This window comes from Enhydra lutris, unplaced genomic scaffold, assembly GCF_002288905.1.
Source record: "Enhydra lutris kenyoni isolate GAN:26980312 unplaced genomic scaffold, ASM228890v2 scaffoldscaffold42, whole genome shotgun sequence".
NCBI lineage: Eukaryota > Metazoa > Chordata > Mammalia > Carnivora > Mustelidae > Enhydra > Enhydra lutris.
In genome coordinates this window covers 7193803-7218104 of record NW_019154126.1, presented here as the reverse complement: position 1 = coordinate 7218104, position 24302 = coordinate 7193803, and the positions used below count along the sequence as shown (strand labels likewise).

At 39.4% G+C, this 24302-nt stretch overlaps 1 protein-coding gene across 1 annotated transcript in view; it reads left to right on the top strand.

Annotated features, from left to right (window-relative positions):
• LOC111155512 (transmembrane protein 236) overlaps positions 1–24302 on the top strand; it is a 33654-nt gene that overhangs the window by 5624 nt on the left and 3728 nt on the right. Inside the window, exons 2-3 of the mRNA XM_022515684.1 lie at positions 7553–7625; positions 11951–12092. Coding sequence (XP_022371392.1) covers positions 7553–7625; positions 11951–12092 — 215 coding nt within the window. The remainder of the gene's footprint in view (positions 1–7552; positions 7626–11950; positions 12093–24302) is intronic.

The following is a 24302-nucleotide window of genomic DNA, read 5'->3' as shown; positions in this document are numbered from 1 at the left end:
TTCCTCTTTGATCTTTCTTGCACCACCTCTTTGTTCTCCATGACTGTTAACCTCACCCCAGTTAGGCACTAACTTCGAGGGGCATGTTACATGGACATAGTTCCCCAAATTTACCTATGTTCAAATCCAGTATTAGTATTTGTCTTGGTTGTTTTGTTCAAGGAAGCATGAAGAACACTTTATTAACTAATGCTGGGACTCATAAACTTCACCAGCTGGTGTCCTTGTCCTTTGGTTCTTCTCCCCACCATCCCCCTCCTTTACAGTCTTTGTTCACAGAGTAAAAATCTCCTTTAAAAATGTTTTCTGCATATATCTGTTGATGGACATCTAGGTTCTGTCCATAGTTTGGCTATTGTGGACATTGCTGCTATAAACATTTGGGTGCATGTGCCCCTTTGGATCACTACATTTGTATCTTTAGGGTAAATACCCAGTAGTGCAATTGCTGGGTCATAGGGTAGTTCTATGCAGCCATCAAAAGAAATGAAATCTTGCATTTTGCGACGACGTGGATGGAACTAGAGGGTATCATGCTTAGTGAAATAAGTCAATCGGAGAAAGACAACTATCATATGATCTCCCTGATATGAGGAAGTGGAGATGCAACTTGGGGGGTTTGGGGGGGTAGGAGAAGAATAAATGAAACAAGATGGAATCGGGAGGGAGACAAACCATAAGTGACTCTTAATCTCACAAAACAAACTGAGGGTTGCTGGAGGTTAGGGGGGTCAGGAGAGGGGGGTGGGGTTATGGACATTGGGGAGGGTATGTGCTATGGTGAGTGCTATGAAGTATGTAAACCTGGCGATTCAAAGACCTGTACCCCTGGGGATAAAAATACATTATATGTTTAAAAAAAATGTTTTCTCTACACCATTCCTGCCCCTTAAAAATGGAATCTCCCCTTTGCTTGTACAGTGGTATTGATATTATACCACAGAATCCTAAAGCTAGAAGGCACCTTAGAGTTCTACCACACTATTTCTCACAATACAGATAGACAATGGACGTCTGATTTCAAGGGGAATTCACTAGTTTTTGTGTCTCTAATTCTGAGGATGGTCTTCCTTATTTCTATATAAGAAAATAAAAATCTGCCACCCTGAAAGTTCCTCCCCATCTTCTTTGTAGACTTCATGTTTTCTACCCCCCCTTGATATGCCAGTGAATTTGGCCATGGCCAGGAGCTCTACCCAATTCCTATGCCTGATTATCTAGATTCCACCCCCCCACTTTCTTTTTAAGTAGGCTCCATGTCTAGCTGGAGCCCAGTGTGGGGCATGAACTCATGACCTTGAGATCAAGACCTGAGCTGAGGTCAAGAGTTGAATGCTTAACGGACTGAGTCACCCAGGTTCCCCCCATAATATCCCCTTTTTATTGCTTTGCAAGTGTTCTCATTGGCTCATAATATAAACTCCCCCTTATATGATGATGTTTCCCAAAATTGTGTCTCCAGGGTTGACTTTCCTCTGAGTGACTTCAGAGGAAACTGTGTATATTAAAGTTTTTCAAATATTTGAAGGTAGCTACCTCACTCTGCCATCGCAAGCACACCCCATGGCGGTCTGCTAAGTCTTCTGTGGGGTACAGGTTTCATCAGGTGTCCTTGCTCTGTCATTTCTGGACCTTTTGCCCTTTTGGATATTTCCTTGGGATGATAGCTGACTTGTTAATGTTCAGATGATCTCATTGATACTCTGATATCCTATGGATTCAGCTGTCAACTTCAGCTATTGGTGTGATGTATTGACTTCAACTACAACTGTGTCACGTTCATCACTGAGGGTGTGACTTCTCGAAAAACTGGCTTTTATTGCAGTTACCTTATCTTGTACTTAGGCAACTTCCAGGAACCTGTAAGTGCCATACAGTCAGTGTGTCTTATGTGGTTTTTCATGCCAGGAACAGAGTGTAGTTCACATATTTAACAATAGTTTAGACAAATGGGTGAATGGATGAGTGCAGAACTTGGCTTGTAGTATGAGCTCCCTGGGGTTAGTGTCAAGGAGGAGGGTCATTATTTTTTGTTGGGAAGTTAATGGAAGATTGTGGGGAGTCTTGAAAGACAAGGAAGGGAACTTAGACTTGAAGAGCTAGGTGATAGAGAATGTGTGTGAGTTTCTGAGCATAGAGTGGTTTCCCCCATTATTATCTGATCTACACTTTGTCCATGAAAAATCTCAGGGCCAGAATTCTTGCTGCACAAATAGGAATCATTAACTCATCATGGCTGAACTCAGTCAGGTCTTTCTTCGTAGGGCTACTCCTGGGGGAGGGAGGGGTCCTTCTTTCTAATTTATTCCAGATACCCCCAGAGCTCTACTGGTAGTGCCCTAGCTCATCCTTCCACCTGGAATTTCCACCTGGTCCACAAGTCCTTCTCCTCAGCTGTTCTGTTCTCTGGTTACAGCCTTGCACTAGTCTTAGCACAAGTACAGTTTCAAAGATGTGTCTGTGGGATTTCCAACATAAATTTCATTGTGTGGATTTCCTAGGATAGCTCTTACAGAGTATCACAAGCTTGGGAGTGTAAACAATAGAAATACACAGTCCCCTAATACTGGAGGCTAGAAATCTGAGGCCAAGGTGTTGATTGGTTCCTTCTGAGGGCTGTGAAGGAGAATCTGTTCCAGGCCTCCCAGCTTCCGGAGGTTTGCTGGCCCTCTTCAGCATTCCTGAACATATTGATGCATCACCCTGATCTCTGCCTTCATCATCACATTGTGTTCTCCCTGTGTCTCCTCACGTGGCCTTCCCTCTGTGCATGTCTGTCTCCAGATTTTCCCTTTTTATAAGGACACCGGTCATGTTGGATGAGGGCCCATGCTGACGACCTCATTTTGACTTACTACCTCTGGAAAGGTACTATTTCCAATATACTCACATTCTGAGGTACTGGGGGTTGGGACTTCAACATGGGTCTGCCTATGACAGTCTGCCCTCTGGCCCTGTCCAAAATTCATCTTCTTCTCACATGCAAAACAGACTCATTGAAACCGAGAAGGGCAAATTTCACTAAATTTTGAGGCTTGAGAATAATCCCCTGTGGCTGGACACTGTGTCCTCTGGGCCTGTCAGATGGGAGGCTCCATGCTTTTCCTGGCTTCTGGGTCTGAGGAGGAAACCTTTGGGCCACTGGTGGCAGTGGTAGCCTCTCAGGCCTCTGAAGCACTGTCAGAGTCATTCTTCCCTTTTCTTGAAAGATAGTACACGTTCACAGCCAAATAGCTCTAGCAGCCCACTTCCTGCTTCTTGAATCCCAGAAGGCTAACAGTTTTCCTTCCTTTTTGTCGAATCTCTGTCCCCTTTTAGTCCCAGCTGGCAGTGGCAGCATTTCTGCTGAGACAGGTGATTGGATTCACAGGCCACACCCTTAGTATCCTCTCTAGAACATCCTCTTTCATTTTTTAAAAAGATTTTATTTATTTGAGAGAGAACATGAGCGTCGGAGTGGGGCATGAAGGGGCAGGAGAAGAGGGAGAAGCAGACTCCGTGCTGAGCAGGGAGCCCAATGTGGAACTTGATCCCAGGACCCCAGGATCATGACCTGAGCCGGAGCCAAACACTTACCCCACTAGCCACCCAGGCGCCCCTCTTATTTTTTACACCATGGAGAGACAGAAATTTCCAAATCTTCAAGTTCCAGTTCCTTAACAGTTATTCTTTCTTCAATTTCTCTCTCCACTCTTGAATTTTGCTCTAAGCAGCAAGGAAACACCAGGCAGTGTCTTCAGGACTTGGCTTAGAAATCTCAGCTAAGTATCTGAGTTCATCAACTGTGAAGTTCTACTCCATACCCCGCAGAACACAGGTCCTCCAAGTGTTCTGCTACTTTCTAGAAAGGATCACCTTCCTTCCAGTTTCTAGTAACACTATCCCGTGTGCTGCCTGAGTCTTCACCAGGAACACCTGAACATTCGTATTTGTAGCATTTCTGTTCATGATAATGTGCGTCTACCAGTTCTGGAGGCTGGAAGTCTTGGGTCAAGGTCGGTTGGTTCCTTCTGAGGGCTGGTGGTTCACGGGCACTCTGGTGTACTTGGCCAAGCATCATCTGGCTGAATTTATGCCTTCATCTGCTGTCTCCTTGTGTCTTCATATAATCTTCCTTCTGTACATTCTCCTAATTTTCCCTTTTTATAAAGACACTGGTCATGTTGGATTAGGCATCACCCTAATGACCTCATTTTAACTTCTTACCTCTAGAAAGACCCTGTTGCCAAATAAGATTACGTGGTAAGGTGCCATGAGCTGGAACTTCAACATATCTTTTAGGGAGGAGGCACAGAATTTAACCCACAACACTTATTCATAAATTATAAACATATGTTGGCAGTCAGTCAAGATTTTAAAATACAAATTATCATTATTTCTGGTTACATAAAACACAGAACTTGTATTGGGAACAGGTTACATCATTATTTTCACTAACCTCTAATTGAAAGCTATGATTTCTTTCCATTTTGAACGTTGGTAACAAATCACAGTAGTATTACCAGAACCTGTAATTTCATTACATAGGTCTTTTCATATCACATTACAGCTGTTGCAGATACTTCATCAAATGGGTTATGAATGATTTCAGTTTCCACTAGATCTTGAGTACTCCAAAGGAAATCAGAAGACAATGTTCATAGATAGGCACATATATTACTATATCAAAATTGTGAAAGAATTTGGATAACTATTTCAATGTAATTGCTTGTTTTTTTTTTTAAATTATGTTTTATGAAAGGCCCATAGGTTTTACCAGATTCTCAGAAGTTTCACTGCACAAAAATTGTTCAAAAACATTTTGCTAGCCAGTGAATGTAGTGAAACCACTCAGATAAGTTTCCTGCTTCCATGGAACTTAGTTTGGGTGACTGGCAAAGAGGAGGAATGTGTAAAACGGTACACAAGAAATAATCAGCAGAATTTCAGATGGCTGTAGGGTTGTAAATGTATATAATTCTGTGTCAGACATGGGAGATCTGGGAGTAGAGAGTTGCTGGCAAAAGGAGAGCAAGAGTACAACTTGAAGGTGGGGCGGGTTTGCTGTGATCAGGAAATAACTAGAAGGCCAGTATGGCTGGAGTTAAGAGGTTTTTGGGAGAGAAGAAGGTCATTCTAAATGAGAAAGACAGTGGGAGAAAGAAGAGAAACCACAACATATAGAACATGTAGGTTAGAGTAATAGGTTTCAATTTTATTCTAATGACGTTACTCGTGCCTTGGTGATTTTTTAAAATATGTAAAATGCACAAGTGTATGTATTTTATGAAAAATACACAACATAAAACTTACCATCCTAATCGTTTTTAAGTGTACAGATCAGTGGCCTTAAGTGCATTCACACTGTGTCCAGACCAACTAACCATTCACAGAGCTCTTTTCATCTTGCAAAACTGAAACTTTGTCTTCACCAAATACTAACTCTCCATTCACCCCACCCCCCATCATTGGAGAATTTTTGGTAGGGCGGTGATAATCATGTTTTACATTTTAGAAATATAACTGCTCTGTGGAGACAATGTTGCTAGGCAAGAATAGAAGCACTAACAGGAAATTGGTTAGGAAGTCAGATGAGCTATGATAGCTCATGACCTGCAGTGTTAGCAAAGGATGGATTGAAAACGTGTTTTCAGTAAATATACTTGATGTAAACCAGACAGCATTTGATGATAATTGGAACAGGTATGGGGAAGGATGTGGAGTCTTTTTCAGGCGTGTTAAATCTGGATTGCCTACTAGACATCCAAGTGGAGGTACCAATAGAATTGGTCATACAAGCCCAGGACTCAGGCATATTTACATTTATATAATACTGATATTGATTTTTTTGAAAAAAGACATTTAGAGATCATAAGAGATAAACCATGACTTCAAGTGAAAACATTTGGGTATTTCTTACTCAAACCAAAAAAAATCATATATATATATATATATATATATATATATGATAATGTATATGATATTTTATATATATATATATATACACACACACACACACACACACACACGTACATATATACATATATATACAATATTCAGAAACTATGGGTAAGTAGGTGTTATTTAAAACCATGGGATTGGCTTAGGTAATTGAGGGAGAAAATATAGATAAGGAGGAGGGGTGGGAGTAATCCCTGGGACATTCTTACCTATTTTTGAGTACAAGCTGAGTAGAAGGCTCTAGCTAGCCTTAGAGAACCAGGTGCTGCAGGAACCTAGATCTGGGCTCAAAAAAGGAGGCAAAGCTACCCCTTAAAAACCCCATTGTACCTCTGGTTTTAGCAGGTCATACTGGGTCTGGTTGGGAGAGGGGTGTATCCTGCCCCCTAATTTATGTCTATACCTAGAAGGCGAGATAGACAGTAGCATGGTAGTACCAAGGGGGAAAACCTTAGTTATTTGAAAGAGTTCAACACTTTTTTTGTACTTAGAAACACATTATCATATAAATGTAATTTTTTAAATGTGTAATTAGTGAAATATGTATTTAAGGAAAGGAGGTATTTCATGATACAAAAGCTTTGAGTATACTTTGTCTTCCCATAAATTAATGATGCTAAGTGTACATTTTAATTCTTTCTGTCATAAGATATTTTATGTATTATATGTGTATTATATCACAATAACAATTTGATCAATTGATTATTATAATGTTTAAGAAGGTGTCCAAAAACAAGTTTGAAAAATTACGTGATTTTTATATATCATATATATGTATATATGCACACATACATATGTGATTTTATATATATGTGATATATAAAAATTTTTATTTTTGTGTATATATATTAAAATGTGATATATGTGATACATAAAATCACATATATAAAATCACACAATATTTCTTTATATATGTGATTTTTTTCAAATAAGAAATATCTAAATGTTTTCACTTGAAGTCATTCTTGGTATACATTCTCTAAATGTCTTTTTGAAAAATCAACTTTAGACATAGGGTATAATATAACTTAAGAAAGTCATGTTCAGGATGCCTGGGTGGCTCAGTCAGTTAAGCTGCTGCCTTTGGCTCAGGCCATGATCCTAGGCTCCTGGGATCTAGTCTCACATCGGGCTCCTTGTTCCACAGGGAGCCGGTTTCTCTCTCCGCCTCTGCCTGCTACTCTGCCTGCTTGTGTGCGCTCTCTCTCTCTCTCTCTCTCTCTCTCTGACAAATAAGTAAATAAATAAAATCTCAAAAAAAAAGTCATGTTCTTTTTTTCAGTTGGTCACAAGAGCCAGAACTCTTGGACAAGATTCCAAATAATAATGAAAATATTGAATGTCTCTCGTCTTGTACGGACATGCTCTTAGAAGTCCATGGTTTGCTACTTATTTGGAAATCTCTCACCCCTTTGTTCTAGAAAATATTCCGGTTTTTGCATGTATTGCCCTTTGCCATACTCAAACATTTGGGAAATGGAAATAGGGAAGCAGTATTTTCTTAGAAAAACTATAGATGAATGGAACAGGAACTGCTAAATTAGCAGAATGGAACAGGAACTGTTGATCTTCTACATTATTGCTTTTGCTTATTTTTTTTCTCCTTTGCTAGGAGACCTGTTATGATGATGTGTGTTATACTCACCACACTTCCCAGCTTCAGCTTTTCTATCGCAGTGACCGAGGTATGGGATTTTTATTTCTTCTGCTGCAAGATTTTGAGATTTTAAAATTTCCTCTGTTACTGGAATTTTTAGAACAGTGTGCCAAAAATTTTCTTAAAACTTTATTTTATCCAATTTTCTTCCAAGTTGCAATGTATATATTTAAAGTACTAAGAACATTGTTACCTCTGTGATTGTAAAGGAAGGTCTAGCAGCCAATTAAAAAAATACCTTCTGTGTTTGTGCATGAGAAACAGGAATGTTAATTTCAAAATAATTTTTAAAAAAGCAAGGAATTTGAAAGTAGATTTGTATTTGTTTTTTTTAACTAGATGTCTTTTGAGTGTCCTCAGTTCTAAACAATATCCAAAGGGACATCCACTCACATTCTAAGACCTTTGATAATACATCTATTGGCAAAGCATTCGCACATGATATATATTTGAAAATGAACTTTATGTTTTGACTAAATGCAGCTTCAAAAGGACTCTGATAGATGAGTATCTACAGGACGGGAATATTATAGGCCGAACTCGCAGGTTGTGAGAATTTTATTGTCTAAAAAAGGTTCAAAGAAGACTGCCCTATTAAACTTATTAATTTGCACGATGCTGTGAAGTATATAATTTTCACTTCCCCAAAGTGAGTAACTTAAATTACTTTATATTCCACAGATGAAATACACTGAATAGGTACTGGGATAGAACACTCAGGAAATTTGATGAAATCTCTGGCATTCAGTAATTATTTATTCATAGTAGAGAGAGAAATAGACAATCAGAATAGTTATGATAGGCTTTATGAGAGAAGGGAGTACTGGGTAGTGTATGATATCATTAGAAATATATGATTGTTGGACTGTGTCCTAGATGCTACATTAGGACAATATATAAATGTATTAGAATAACTTCTGAAGGCTGCACTTGATGCACATACTGTCCATCAAACAACAATATGTGTATATTTGTATCTAGATTTATCTTTTTTCCCTCTCTCCTTCCCAAAGACTTTGCAAAGCTCATGAGAGGTTCCCAAGACCTTTAAAAATTCAGTTTACAACATTTTAAGCAACCCTATTATCATAAAGTGATGGTATATTTGTAGTCTGATTGCCCTTCTTGGGGCAAAAGAACATTTTTTTTGGCTCTTTTCTATTACATCCTTATCCACTGTTACACATTTTTTTCCTCCTTTCATTTCATTTTTCACTCAAGTATAAGACACAAACAGAAATGTGTACAAAACAATATTAGTGAAATACTACAGAGCAAAATCCTGTGTAAACACTACTCAGGTCAAAAAATAAAATTTTGCCAGCTCCCTTGTTTTTTTTCAATGACAACCTTTTCCCTCGTCCTTAAAGGTGACTTCTACCTTAACTTCTAATACCATAGGTTGGTTTGTCTGGTTTTGAATCTTTCATAAGAGAAATATAATTATATATATATATACATATATATATGTATATATATATATAAAATCTATCTATCTATTTATCTACCTAATGTATGTCTGGTTTCTCTTATTCAAAAGTGTGATTCAGGGGGTGCCTGGGTGGCTCAGTGGGTTAAGCCGCTGCCTTCAGCTCAGGTCATGATCTCAGGGTCCTGGGATCGAGCCCCACATCGGGCTCTCTGCTCAGCGGGGAGCCTGCTTCCTCCTCTCTCCCTGCCTCCCACTCTGCCTACTTGTGCTTTCTCTCTCTCTCTCTCTCTCCGACAAATAAATAAATAAAATCTTTAAAAAAAAAAAAAAAGTGTGATTCATTCGGGTTTTTGTATACAACTGTATTCCATTCATTTTCATTCCGTAGAGTAATTCATATTATGAATATATTACAGCTTACATTTCTGCTTTCGATGCCCACCTTCAGATGTGTCTGGTTTGGGTTCTTAAAGATAATGCTGCTGTGAACATCTTTGAATATGTCTATTGATGCACATATGCAAGAATTTCAGCTGGTGAAATATGCAGGAGTATAATTGATGGGTCATAACATAACATAGTAAAACAATAAAAAAATAAAAAAGACAAAAAAAATTCAAATGTTCAACTAGCAGCAAGTGCCAGGTTTCCAAAGAGATTCTACTAATTTAGACTTAGCACTGGTGGAGAACGAGCATACCTGTTGCTCCACAGCCTCGCTAGCCTTACCTCGTAAGTCTTCTAGCCATCCCAGTGTGTATATTCTTGAATCTCATTGCCGTTTTATGTTGCATTTCATCAATAATGAAACTGAGCATTTTCTTTTCTTTTTTTTTTTAATTTTATTTATGTATTTGACAGAGAGAGAGATCACAAGTAGGCAGAGAGGCAGGCAGAGAGAGAGGGAGAAGCAGGCTCTCTGCTGAGCACAGAGCCCCACGGGGGGGTCGATCCCAGGACCCTGAGATCATGACTTGAGCTGAAGGCAGAGGCTTAACCCACTGAGCCACCCAAGTGCCCCAAAACTGAGTATTTTCTTATCTTGCCAATTTTTCCCCCTATTGTGTTACTTATCTTTTTGGAATTGACTCAGAAGTTACTTATATATTCAGATTTCAAGCCCTTTGTTGATTATATGTATTGCAAATATATTCACACTTTGTGACTTAATACTTGTCATGCCATTTTTGGACGAAGAGTTCTTCATTTAAAAACGGTGCAATTTGTCAGTTTCTTTTTTTTGTGGATAGTAATTTTGGTAGCTTGAAAAGATTTTGTCATACTGTGAATCTGAATCTCAAAGACCTGAAGATATCCTCCGATATTATATTTTGGAGCCTGTATTGTTTTTACATTCTCTTTTAGATTCACAATCCATTTGAAACTAATTTTTGTATATGTTGTGAGGTAGGGAGTGCATTTTCCCCCCAATTAATGTCTAATGGACTGAGCACTATTTATAAAAAATCCTGTCTTTCCATGTTTCTCTGTAGTGCTACTTTTACAAATCAAGTATATATATGTACATGTCTGTTTCAAGTCTTCTGTTTTGTCCACTGTCTGCTTTTATATACCTCTGCCCACACTACATCGATACAATTCTTCTAGGTTTATAATAGCTCTTTATACCCCAAAGAGTAAATCTTTATATCGTTTTCATCTAAATGTCTTGCCTTCTGTATTTCTATATGGATTTTAGAGTCTGCTTGTCATTTTCTGCAAAGTCTTTGAATTTTGGTTGAGGTTGCATTGAATGGTATCATTTTTTAAAATCTCATTTTCCCTTTATTGGTATTTATAAATAATTTATCCACTTCGGGGAGCTTTTCCCCATGTACAATTATGTAGTCTATGAATAAAGATATAGATTTCTTTTCTTTCCAACACTTACTGTGTTTATTTCATTCTCTTGCCTCATTACACTGGCTAGGACCTCTAGTACAATGTTGAATAGAACTGGTCATGGCGGCACCTTGGTCTTCTTCCTGATCTCAGAGGGAAAACTCTCAACTTATCACCACTAATATGATGTTTGCCATAGTCTTTTTTTTTTTTTTTTTTGTATATACCTTAATCAGATGAAAGAAGTGTCCCAAAACCTGGTTGGGTTTAACCTGGGCTCTCCCTTCTTAGAAGACCCTGAACTCCATCCAATATCTGTCCCCCTCATTCTTCAACCTAAGGACTCCCGAAGGCTCTGCTTCGCAGTAGAGAGGGAAGAAATTGCCCATCCCACCGTTACCAGGAGCCTGCTGTAGTATTTTCGCATGTGTTTACCAACCTCAATCTTGAGCTGAAAACTCTCCCACTGATAGGAATCTTTGTTACATCTTTACAAGTTGTTCAAAAGTTTATGGGGTTGCTGAGAGACCATGGACTCCCAGAAACAAACAGGAGAGTTTTTAGAAGGGAGGGGAGTGGGGGATGGGTGAGCCTGGTGATGGGTATTAAGGAGGGCATGGATTGCATGAAGCACTGGGTGTTATATGCAAACAATGAATCTTGGAACAGTACATCAAAAACTAATGATGTGGGGTGTCTGGGTGGCTCAGTTGGTTAAGCAACTGCCTTTGGCTCAGGTCATGATCCTGGAGTCCTGAGATTGAGTCCCACATCTGGCTCCTTGCTCAGCAGGGAGTCTGCTTCTCCCTCTGACCTCTCCCTTCTCATGCTCTCTCTCTCAAATAAATAGTAACATCTTAAAAAAAAAACCCAAAAAACTAATGATGTACTATATGGTGACTAACATAATGCAATTTTTAAAAAAAGCTTACCGGGTTGAATACCTGAAAAGTTGGAAATTAAGCTTCTAGTATTTTAGTAAATGTCTTTATAACTTAGTGCTGCTTTCAGACTATTAAAAGAATTTTAAACAAAGAAAGAACAAAATGTAATCCTTCTAAATGGTTTTCTGAAAACAGGTTCAAAAAAATAGTAATGGTTCGACGGATGGCTTTCCTGAGAAGTTACCTGACCTGCCAGTTTCTCTGGTTCTGACTTCCTTGGTTGTGGTTGATATAATTGAAAACCTCAGGATATATCCTCTTAGAGGACGGCTAAAGAGTAAGTATTCTTTTAAATATAAATATTTTAAAAGTTTGACAGATTGGGGCACCTGGGTGGCTCAGCGGATTAAGCCTCTGCCTTCAGCTCAGGTCATGATCTCAGGGTTCTGGGATCAAGCCCTGCATCTGGCTCTCTGCTCAGCAGGGAGCCTGCTTTCCCCCTTTCTCTCTGCCTACTTGTGATCACTCCCTCTCTGTCAAATAAATAAATAAATAAAATCTTTAAAAAAAAAGTTTGACAGATTGTTCACCTTTCTGTCCCTCTGTTATTTGCTGACATGTTTAATGATACTCTTTCTTACAGTTAACATTATAGTTAGAAGATCAGAAATGAAGATATCTAAATATAATTATTTTAAAACCTACTTTGATTCCTAGACAGTTTTCCTTCTTTGTATTTTGGTAGTACTGATAAATGAATAAACTTACCAAATATTTAATACCAAAAGCTATAATGTTTACTCTAGCAAGAAAATTTTCTAAGTAAATTGCTATAGATTTGTATTTTTGGGAAACTCTCTTAAAACCTTAAGTTTCGATAAATAAATAGTTTAGTTTTGGATACCTTTGATACAGAAATTAATGGGACTGTTGCAGTTATATCCTAGAGAATTATGTGTTTTTTTTTTGTTGTTGTTTTGTTTTTTTGTTTTTTTAAAGATTTTGTTTATTTATTTGTCAGAGAGAGAGAGAGAGAGAGCAAGCACAGGCAGACAGAGTGGCAGGCAGAGGCAGAGGGAGAAGCAGGCTCCCTGCCGAGCAAGGAGCCCGATGCGGGAGTCGATCCCAGGACGCTGGGATCATGACCTGAGCCGAAGGCAGCTGCTTAACCAACTGAGCCACCCAGGCATCCCAGAGAATTATGTGTTTTTAATTGTGGATTGTCAAAAAGCTAAAGATCACACTAACAAAACCAAGATACGCCACAAATATTCCTCCAAAGGGATCAGTCAAAACTAAATTTAGGTTGGCCTTAAAAAAAAAAAAAAAGATATTTTGCTAATTGAATATTGTGTTTGGGCTTAAATTTTCTCAACTTTCACTTAATTTCATGTCATAGTATTTGTGTTTAATTTATAATAAGTGTATGCTATTGTTCTTGCACAGCTAAGATTTTATATTTGAGATGGGTAGATTTTTGTCTAATTACTTCCTGGTGGGGTGGAGGGGTTAAATTGAGTGAGTCACTAGGAGAATGCTGAAGAGCATCCAAGTAGGGATGACTACTATAGCCCGGAAGGAAAAGACCAAAGAATCATTTATGGACCATGAGCCACCAATCTTCCAGTCACTTTTACTCCTCAAATTGAAAAATAAAACTGAGTTGGGAGGCCACCAGGAAATCTGAGACTCTGAGCTTCATGTTTTGCACTCTGTCCTCAAGTGGGAGATGACGGTCATTATGTTCAACATAATGCAGGGGACAAAGCACATGAGATGATAGCCAGTGGCCATCTTTTGAGGGAAGAGTATCCTTGAGTTACATCTGCCCTCCAGAGTCAGGTATCTTTGTCTCAGACCGAGGAGATTCGGGAATTGCCACGTCCTTTGCTACTTGCCTAGACTCTTTCTTGATGCAAACCTATTTTGAAATTGGATTGTTTTTAATAACACTGTACCTTCCATGTATGGGGACATTCTGTTTAAGTTTTTAGTGAAAGTTCTCTTTCTAAAAAATGTACATGTATGTTTTGGGGAATGAGTTATTGGCATCTTATATTTTAAGTGATGAGTTGGATTATCAAAGGGGAATTTTCCCCATATCCAGCAATGACAATGATACTGAGAATTGAAATAAGAAAAGCCCAAAGAAGTCAGTCTTGGAGACAAGACTGGAGAACATCTTGTACAACTGTACAAAAACCTTCTTCTTGAGCTCTTCTCTGCCCAAACTTGGGAAGGTTAATGTCTGGTTTAATAGCTCTACCATTTAATGAAGTCATGCTTTAAGAAAACTAGCATTCACTCAAAATACCTTTGCAAATATTAATATATGTTAATTTAATTTTTTGCAAGCTTTTGAACATGCATACTAATAAAATGGATTATGTGAATTCTGAATTTATGGTGTAAATTCTCTGGAATTTAATACATAAATTCATAAACATGTAGGTTGTAATGCATAAATTTGAACATAAGCCAGTATGCTAAAAATATGCTGTCATTGCATGTGGTAATTCAGCATCCAAGAGATAGAGAAGGAGTGGGTGATGAATAAGCTTAAGAAATATTTGGCTTCCTTTAGAAAATGTTGAGAAATGGAATATATTCTGTTCTGTGCTCTATCCAGAGTTTGAAATGCCTGCCCATCTATCAGCTTGTAGCAGTTATGACCTTATATTTGATGAAACTAAGGTAATCTATAGTGCTTGGGTTTCTGGACACTTTCGTGCCATCTCAACCATCTCAATTCTAAGCTAGCAAAGCTTGATCCTTGTGTAGCTTTTCCTCTCCTATAATTTTAAATAAAAGTTCTTCTATATAAAAAATACACTTATGCTTAAAGCAGTCTTCCCTGGACCAGGGAATCCTTTCTGCTAACTTTCCATTACCCACTGAAATATCTCAACCTCATGCGGTCACCATGTCATAACAGCCAAGCACATCATCTCACATATCCTGAGCCTCACACAGGAATATTTTCTGACACACATATCTCCGAGACACAGCCATCTCACAGATGTATGTCGTACCTAATAATGTCACATCCCCATCATGAGAACAAGTAATAATAGGAACACAATATATAGACTAAATGTCCCCAGCTCTTACTAGTATGTGGGTATAGCTGAGCACACTTTGATATTTCTCTTTGAATTTTGCTAGCTCAGTCCCAACCAGTGAATGACGGGACCCCCATCCCTCTCCCTCTTCCATGTTGTTCCCTCTCTCATTTTTTAAGCCAGTCCCAACTTGAGTCTTCTGTGATCTCATTTCTTGGTCCAGACTGCTAAATATTCCATTGCTCCAGCTTTTTTTTTTTTTCAGTCATTGTTCTCATGCACAAGAAAACCTGGCATGCTATTTTCCCACCACTCTTGATTGACTCTGCTCAAATGCTTGTACTGTTGTTACTTGCCTCTGGGATATTGCTTGATGTTCTTCTGGTGCTTTAGACTGACTGCCTTTCTTCTGACAGTTGGAATACTGACTTCACTTCACCACGAGCTACTTGTTTAGAGAGATCCCAAGCAGAGCAATAGATTTTCATTTGGGAACACAAGCCTTTTTGCCCAGAATGTCTATGTACCAACAGATTGGCTGGGATTCAACAAGTTCAAATGATGGCCATTCCACTCCACTGGAAATCACCATTTCTCCTCCTATCACTAGATCTTGTTGTTGATTCTGATAGAGCCAGACTCCTTCTCTTGAGGTAGTCCCCCCTCCCCCTACCATCAAGGGATCTCAGAGTTTCTCCTTACATTAGTTGTACTTATATTGTCTGAACCCCAAATCATGGCCACCATTAGATTCCTCCTGCCCCATGTAGATTTCTTAACCCACAAAGAAGTCCATGGTTAGGAGGCAAATTTTCAGTTCTACCTACAAGGACTCACTTAAATACCTTAAGCCTAGCTCAGGTACCACATTGCAAGTGATATAGTAGAGTATAATAGTTAAAGTACTGTGGGGTGACATATGAAGTAATACTTTGTTTAATCTAGGGTGTTGGAGGTCAAAAAAAATCCAAAGAGAATATCTGGGATTTGTAGGAGTTTAGGCAGGTATGGTGAAGCAAGCTTTCCACATGGAAGGAAGATTGGGCCTCAAGAAATCCAAGTATACATGTAATTAATGGGCAAAAGTAACCATTTGGATTTCATACTGTGAATGGAAAAACCTATTGCTGGAATGGAAGTTGCCTTCTTAAAACCAACTTTTCTTTGTTTCTCAACTAGTGAATAGGGAAGCCTACCAAGTTGCTTTGTAGGGGGGATGTAGGCAGAAGGGGAAGCTTAACTGGCATTACTGGTTGCTGCAATCCTACTTGAACCAAATCAACACAACATTTGCTGTTTAGGAGTTGATATTTTATGTAAGATTTCATTTGGGGAGAAAAAAACCCAGATTCTTCTGCTGTCTGGAAACTAACCCAGGACCCCATTTAGAATCACAGCCTGTGGCTTTCTCTAAGGCAGTAGCATAACTCGAGTGTCCAATTCTGTACCTCTCCAGCCCATGGCTTCCTGGGAATCATGACCCTTCACCACCAAAGGACAAAGTGTATCCTCATCTGAGCTGTTGCTCTGGGCTGTGGTACAACACAATACAACACAACACAACACAACACAACACACTAAAATGCACTACAATACCAGGCTCATCCTGGTAGAGCACACGTAGGTTTTGAGGAATATAAACACATATAAAATCAAATACATTTTTTAACATTCCATTTTGAACTGTTTGACTTCTTTCTGTGCTGCTTTCCCAAAATCATACTCATTCATTTAAAAAGATGGTTAAATAAACATAAGCAAAAAAGAAGAAAATGGAGATCAACCACGATCCTGTAGACTAGAGATTTAGAACTGATAACATCTTCATGAACATGCTTCACTTAAGGAAACTTATTTTCTATCTTTTTTTTTCTGAGCAGAATGTGGTGGATATATCATCCTTATTATTATATCTCCTTCAGTACATGGTTTTTGTTGGTTGAATAATATATCCCATTATTAACAAACCCTGACTTATTTAACCATGGTTCATTACCTAACCCCTGTTGTTGGACAACTAGATTCTTTTCCAGTTTTTCACTACGAAAAACACTATTGTTAGGACTCTTGTTCGGAAGTAAAAAGGGTTGCAGAAAAAAGGAGAAGGATGTGGTAAGAAAGAGCAGGGTGATGTGGTTTGAGTTGAGCAGGGGAGGCAAGCCTTGCTTGGAGTACCCATGCATGGATGGCAGAGGTGGATGGTGTCTGGGAGACCCTGCACTGTGTAGGACAGTTAGCAGCCATTTGTAGGTCACTGGCCAAGCAGTGGCTGGGGACAGAGAGAGTTAACTGCCCTGGGATGACAGCCGAGTGATACCAGGAGGATGACCACAAATTGTCCTCGGAAGACCCTGAGCATCTGCACATGCCCAGACTCCTTGGCAATGGCACTTGCCAGAAGAAATGGGACTATTATGGGCTGGCTGCCCATGCAGACAAATAGAGAGGGGGTCATTCATAGGGGATTGGACAAACGGGGTGGTAAGATGGTCGGGCTGCATTAGGGATATCTGCACAGTCAGAGACGGCTTGTTAGAGGTGAGGTCAACGGGCTATTTGAGTGGAAAACATCCAAGCTCTGAAGAGGAGGTGGTTTCCACTGTCGCATCAGTGAGAGGTGCCAGGAATGACATCGGCAGTGTAAGATTTTCAAATAAATCTGCTCTCAGTGGCCCTAGTCCAGTTCCTACTGTGCAGTGTCTTGAAAATGCAGAGGCTGGGCCAAGAGCTGCAGGACCTCAGCAGCCTAGATAATTACTCCTTTATGTTAAATGCCTAGACGTACAATTTCTTGCTCAAAGTATATGCAAGCTCTTACGGGTTTTGACAGATGTCAATCAATCAAATGGCCCCCCTCTAAAGAATGTCCTAATTTACCATCTAAACAGTAAGAAAACACCTGTTTTCCCTCAACCTTGTAACTTCAGATAATGTATTCCTTTTCATCTTTGCCAGTTTCATAGGCAAAAATATTATGTTACTGTTTTAATAATTTGCTTAAGGTAGTAGTTGTGTTGAGGATTTTTCCCATAGGTTTCTTGGCTATTTGTATTTTTAAAAAATCATATATTTCCGTCCTTGATCTGTTTTTCTGTCGATATGTCTATTCTTTTGTTGTTGTTTTTACTACTGATCCATGAGTTCTGTAAAGAGTAAGGACATTAAACTTTGCCTGTCAGAAATATACATTTCAGAGTTATTTTATTTTATTTTAACGGTACTATAGTGTTTTTGATATAGGAAATTTCTAATTTGGACATTATCTGATCTACAGATATTTCCTTTCTGGACTCTATGATGTTATGCTTTAAAATCTTTTTTTTTTTTTTCACTCCAAGCTGATATAAATATTTACCAATTATCTTCTCAAAAATTTTGTACATTTAAATGTTTCATGAAGAGAAGAAGTTGGAATCTCTGTAGGGTATAAACTCATTAATTTATAGGTAACCAATATCAGGAATGATAATAAGTATGTTTATTTACTTGATCTGGCAAAGCTTTTAGATCCTGCCTTTATTGCATTTCTTTCCATTTCTGCTGTTATGTCCTACATAAAAAAAAGGACTTAATAGAGTGCTTTAAAAATGTCAATGCCAGTCATAGCAAGCCCAGATAAACTGAATCAGGATCCCTGAGGATGGGACTTGGGCATATTTAAATCTTTAAAAGCAAAACCTCATTGGATTCTGATTCGTATCCCAAATTAAGAGTAGTGGCTTTTACTTTCTGACTGCATGTTCAGATCGCCTACGAGACTTGAAATTTTTTTTTACTCCCAGACTAAGCCCTAGTTCATTAAATCATAGTTTTGGTGAAGGATAGGTCCAGGCACAAGGAATTTTTAAAACCCCCCAGGTGATTTACACTTGTAAATGTGATTCAAGTAGATGGGCAGAAAATAAGCAGGGGCCGATTGTACCTGTTAACCTCCCAATGCCTTTGTGAAATAGGAAGCAAGGTTACCTCCAGAGAGCACTGGGGACAGATGGAAGAGAGAGAATCTGTAAGAGGTTGGGTAAGGTTTGGAATAATTGCTGAGGGTCAAGGACAAGGAAATGGATGGATAAGAGATGCATAAGGTTCAGCAAAGGATAGAAACCAGGAATTTGTCCTGGGACCAATCAAGATTATGAGAGCTTTCTTCAATGATACTGAGAAATCTGAGCATTGATTGTAGAAAAGATAGAACTGTAGGACTGATCCAGGTTTAGGGGTTCGCAGGACAGGAATGGAAGAAGGAAAAGGATCTGTTGCTTTAATGGCTATTTCTTCTTATTAAATTATACAGTTTCTTAAATGCATGACAATGATGATTTTTATTGAACTTGTACACTATCTTCAGTGAATCATGGACCACCATGTTCATGGACCACCATGAACATATATGCAGGGACCCACCCTTTGGGTACTCACCAGAGCGGTCTTTTCACAACACATACGTATTAGCGTTCCCTACTGATCAGTACACTAGGGTAAGGTTGTTGGGGTCTCAGCATATACAGTTAACTTCTTCAGGTTAAATGCCTAGACTAGCAATTTCTGGCTTGAAATATATGTAAGGTTTTAAGGCCTGGCATCCGCAATTTCTTAAAAGTTCCACGGACAATAAAAGTTCTGAAACCGGCCCTGGCTGAGAGCCCCTGGTGATGGGAAGTATTGGGAATTGTGATGCATCCCAGGTTAAAAGCTGAGAGCCCAAATCCAAAATCCTGAAGCCATTTGCTTTCCAGATTTCATTGAAATGGAATGCAGCACACTTTAACCAGATAGAATGTAAGAGATGCCACAATAAAGGCAAGGGGGTGGGGGTGGGGGGCGGGGAGAGGGACGCTGCTTTTGTCTGAATAAAATAAATGGCACTTTGAGTTCCCCTTTGTTTCTTTTTAAGAAAAAGCTTATTATACAATATGAGCCCAGCGTGTGAGCTGGGTTTCCATAATGTGTCTTGCAATGGGTTTAGAGAGTACGTATGAGGAACACTGTGTTCGGGGCTATGCCAAAAAGGGGGAGTATTTCCTTCACACCCTCCTCTTGCTGTTTAGAAGAAGGAAGTTTCAGAAAAGTACGTACGTTAGTTCCAGGATTTTTCCCTCCTCTCAAGAAATAAGTAGCTATTTACGAGACTGGGATGAGAGAAGGATAGAATTTCTGATTTATACCTTCTAATGAAGTACCAGCTGTCAGGATTAGGTCAGCGTGTATCGGGCCAGGAACTGTGTTGTGGTGATCCCCAGGCCAAAAGACAGAGGACATAAGGGTACTATTGAATTGTGACCTTTGATTAGGACAACTTCACATGATTATAACAATTTGGTATTCAATTGTTGCTTTCTTCCTACATGGGGAACATTATAAACAATTTCAGTATCTAAAGTGAGATTCTTGAGGGTTGCAGGATATTTTCAAAGTAAATATTTTAGGGAGACTGACGGAAATAAGGGAACATGAAGAACTCAGCCTGCATTACTTTGTTACAATACTGAGCCTTGTTCTTCCTATCATTATTAGTCAGCAAAGAGTATGGCCCAGATTGAAAGTAAAGGCATAGGTCCTTGATTTTGAATATATAGATTTCCTTGGGGTGCCCTGGGGGTGGTTCATTGGGTTAGGTGTCATCTTCAGCTGGGGTCATGACCCTAGGGTTCTGGGATGGAGCCCCATGTGGGCTCTCTGCTCAGCAGGGAGCCTGATTCTCCCTCTTCCTCTCTCCCTCCCCCAGCTTGTGTGCTCTCTCTGTCAAATAAATAAATAAAATGGTAAAAAAAAAAATCTCGATTTTCTTGTCTTGGAGTGAAGAGAACAAAGTAGGTTGAGCTGATGGTCTACATAACGTATGGACTTTCTGGGTCATTCCATGTTAAACATGGTGGATCCTTTGTATGGAGCACCATTTTGTTGCTATTTCAGAACCCCAAGTCCCTCTATTTCTGAGTGGGGGGGGTTGTTTAGTCTGTTTCCTATGAACTCACAAACACTGTCTTCTTGGAATCACCCATAGACATTTTTGTTCCCTGACTGGTGACTCCCGATGCCTCCAGGGTCTGGGAAGCCTTGGCAATGTCTTGAATCAGGCTGCCGCTGTAGGAGTCATCTGCTTGTCCCAGTCCTGCTGGGCAGTGCCGGGGACACTTTGCACTGGCTGGCATCCTGGGCCCAAAGCCATGTGTGACATCCTCTCCCACCGTTGAGTACCCAGGCCCTGCTGCCAGGACCTCCTAATGTCCCCCAGGGCTGCTTGTTGGCTTTATCCGTCGCCTGGTCTCTCTTATAGAGCTCTTTCTGGGACCTGGGGCAGGCGGCAGTCTTAGTGGCTGACCCTGTGCAGGACTCCAGAGGCCTTCTTGCTGGTGAATGGACGGTGGAGGGGCGTGCGTTGTTATTCCGTGTGGTTTGGGTGCTTTGACCTACTTGTCTTCGTGCACATTTCCCCCTCAAGACGCCCATTGCTTGCTTATGCGAACAGACCCCGGAACAGGAATGTCTCCCATCTTTCATACAGCAAATCTTTAGGGAGGATCTCTTGTATACCAGGAGCTCCGCTAGGTCCTAGGGGTACGGTGGTGAGTGAAAACAGGCAAAGTTCCCCCTTTTATGAAGCCCTCGGTTTAGTGGACATAATAACACATCAGTGAACTACACTAGCAAATGGGTATAATTAAAGCTGAGGCAAGTGCTTTGAAGGCTAAAAACAGGCTCATTCCCATTTGGACACAGGTGTCCGTTTTTGTCACCCAGCTTGGGTCCCTGCTGGGATTCCAAGATTTGGTCTATGTCCAAGCACTTAGTAGTAGAGGCATTTCAAACCATTTCAGAGTTTAGAATTATGTGTATTTGGAAATAAGATACCCACATGCTTTTTAACATTTTACTTTATTTGTTTTATTTAAATTAGTCAGTATTATATAATGGATAATTATCATATATCAATGCATATTATAGATTTATAATTGTCTATATAATATACTTAGTATATTATAATGATTAATTATTACATTATTATATATAATATAGTATCTTGTCCGGGAAGATGGTCTTTAAACTAGCCAGCCCTCAAGCTGCAGAAGACAAAAGAATTTTCTGAATATTTTACCTTGCCTAAAATCTAGAAATGATACATTTGTTTCTTCTCATGCTTGGGAGGGAACTGGGATTGAACAGACTTTGGGATGTACTGGGAAACAGTTCAATGCTTTTTCTAGAGAAAGTCCATGAGCTCTTCCAGAATTGCTCATGGGTTGAATATTTGTCTTGACTTCATTATTATTATGAATTATAATTATTTGGTGAAAACTTGCACATCATTTTGAACACAGGCAGTGGTATGCTGGTCAGTGTTTAAACCACTGTCTCTCCAGAGGGTGCAGGGGAAAACTTTTTGGCCTCTGCCCATAAATGGGAGAGGGGGTAACAGTGTAACTCTAACCAAAGTTTAACAAACTGTGATCACTTTTACTATTTACTGTGTTCTTCTATTTAGTGATTGTTGGGTTTGATGTGTTTAACACACATACGACTGTTGCTCCGTTTGTCAGGCACGATTTTAAATGTTCTACACATACCAACTCGCTCAGTCCTCATAACTGCCCTGTGAGGTAGATGCTGCTTTCATCTTTTATAACTTGTCAACAAAGCTCCTGTCTTCCAGAGCTCAGATGTGCTGCTGAAAGGAAACAAACTCTCCACAGTCCAGCTGAGTTTAGGAAGTAGATAGCGTCAAAGCAACCATGTATATAAATGCCCCGTTGTGTCTTTTAATTTATTACGTTTTTTCCCTTAGTTTCCAAGATTATGACCAAAAGTGTTTTGTGTGCTTAATATACTTTCAAATATTTGCAATGATTAATAATTTTCTTTTTGTCTAGATTTTTTTTCTCAGAGTGTTATTTCTAGTTCATTAGCATTTCACATTCTCTAGAACATTTTTTCTCTCAGGAAAAATAGATTTGGGGTTCTATTAATCAAGGCTAGTCTTCTTTTTTCCGAATACTTCTTTGATCTCCTGGCTGCCGTGAATTGAGTAACAGTCTCATTTCACAACAGTTGCCTCAGTGGCCTTGAGAACCTCTCTGCTGATGATTCCATGTCCTTTCTGGTTCCTCTGCCTTCCTCTCTCTCTTCCATTGAGCTCAGAAGAAAAGTCCAAAGCCTTTACCATGTCTGACTCTGCCACATATGATAGCGTGATCTAGGGGCAAAGGGTTTGAGGTTCAAGTTCTGGTCTCTCTACTTGCTAGCTGTGTGACCTTAGAAACAATTGTTGATCTTTCTGTGCCTCTGTTTATGCATTTTTCATGTAGGAAAATAACGGCATCTATGGCATAGAGCTATTCTCAGGATTAAGTGAATTAATGCAGAGAAAGGGCTTGGGACAGTGCCTGGTATGTAGGGAGCACTTACTAGGTTTGAGCTCCACCCCTCTTCTTCCCCCTCTGCCTCCCCAGCTCCTTACAAAACTTGCCTCTTTCCATCACTGTGGCTGAAAGATCTTTATACACATGCTCTTTCTACCACCTAGAAAGTTCCTTTCTCCATTCTTCACCTAATTCATTCCTACTTATTCTTCAGGTCACTGCTTAACCGTCACTTCTCAGATGAGCCTCCCTGACCTCCTGTCTCACTCAGACCTATACGAGAATTTCTCATCACAGCACTGACCTTCCTTTTAAAGCCCTGCCGCATTTTATTCTTCTGTGTTTATTGATGTGATCCCAGATGACAGCATGGTCAAGGTGGGAATGTGGCTTCCATTCTCGATGCCCAGCTGAAGCTTGGTCTGGCTATGATCTGTCTGTTCCCAAAGGACGGCTGGGAGACTCACTAGTGCATTTTTACTATCGCCTCCATTCCTGTCTTGGTTTTTGGTGCCTGTCCTTATGATTCTTTTTATTTATTTATTTATTTATTTATTTTAATTTTTTAAGTAATGAATTTATGTTTCATCGTTAGCTTTTCCAGTAAAATTTCAGAATTACACAGACATTCTAGATTTTAATTGGTCTTTAGTAATTCATACAATGTGTATCCTTCTCTGACTTCAATGAGTATTTCATTCTGAATGGGAATAATTTCCTCATATTTCATGCATCAGCCTGTCATATTTCTTTTTTTTTAAACTTTATTTTTTTCGGTGTTCCAAGATTCATTGTTTATATTTAAATAAGTTATATTTCTTTCCTAGTCTCTTTCCAAGAGGAATGCATGCTCACTTCAGAAAATTCTCCCTTACTGGTTTGTTACATTGTTCTTAGGTTTTCCCCGTAAGCTATCTAACACTTTGGGGAATAAGTTAGAGATGGTAATACATCAATACAAAGAAATAATCAAGGGGCACCTGGGTGGCTCAGTTGGTTGAGTGACCAACTCCTGGTTTAGGCTTAGGTCATAATTTCAGGGTTGTAGGATCGAATACCCTGTTGGGTTCCACACAGGGTGCAGAGTCTGCTTGTCCCCACTACCTCTGCCCCTCCTGCCGCTGATGCTCT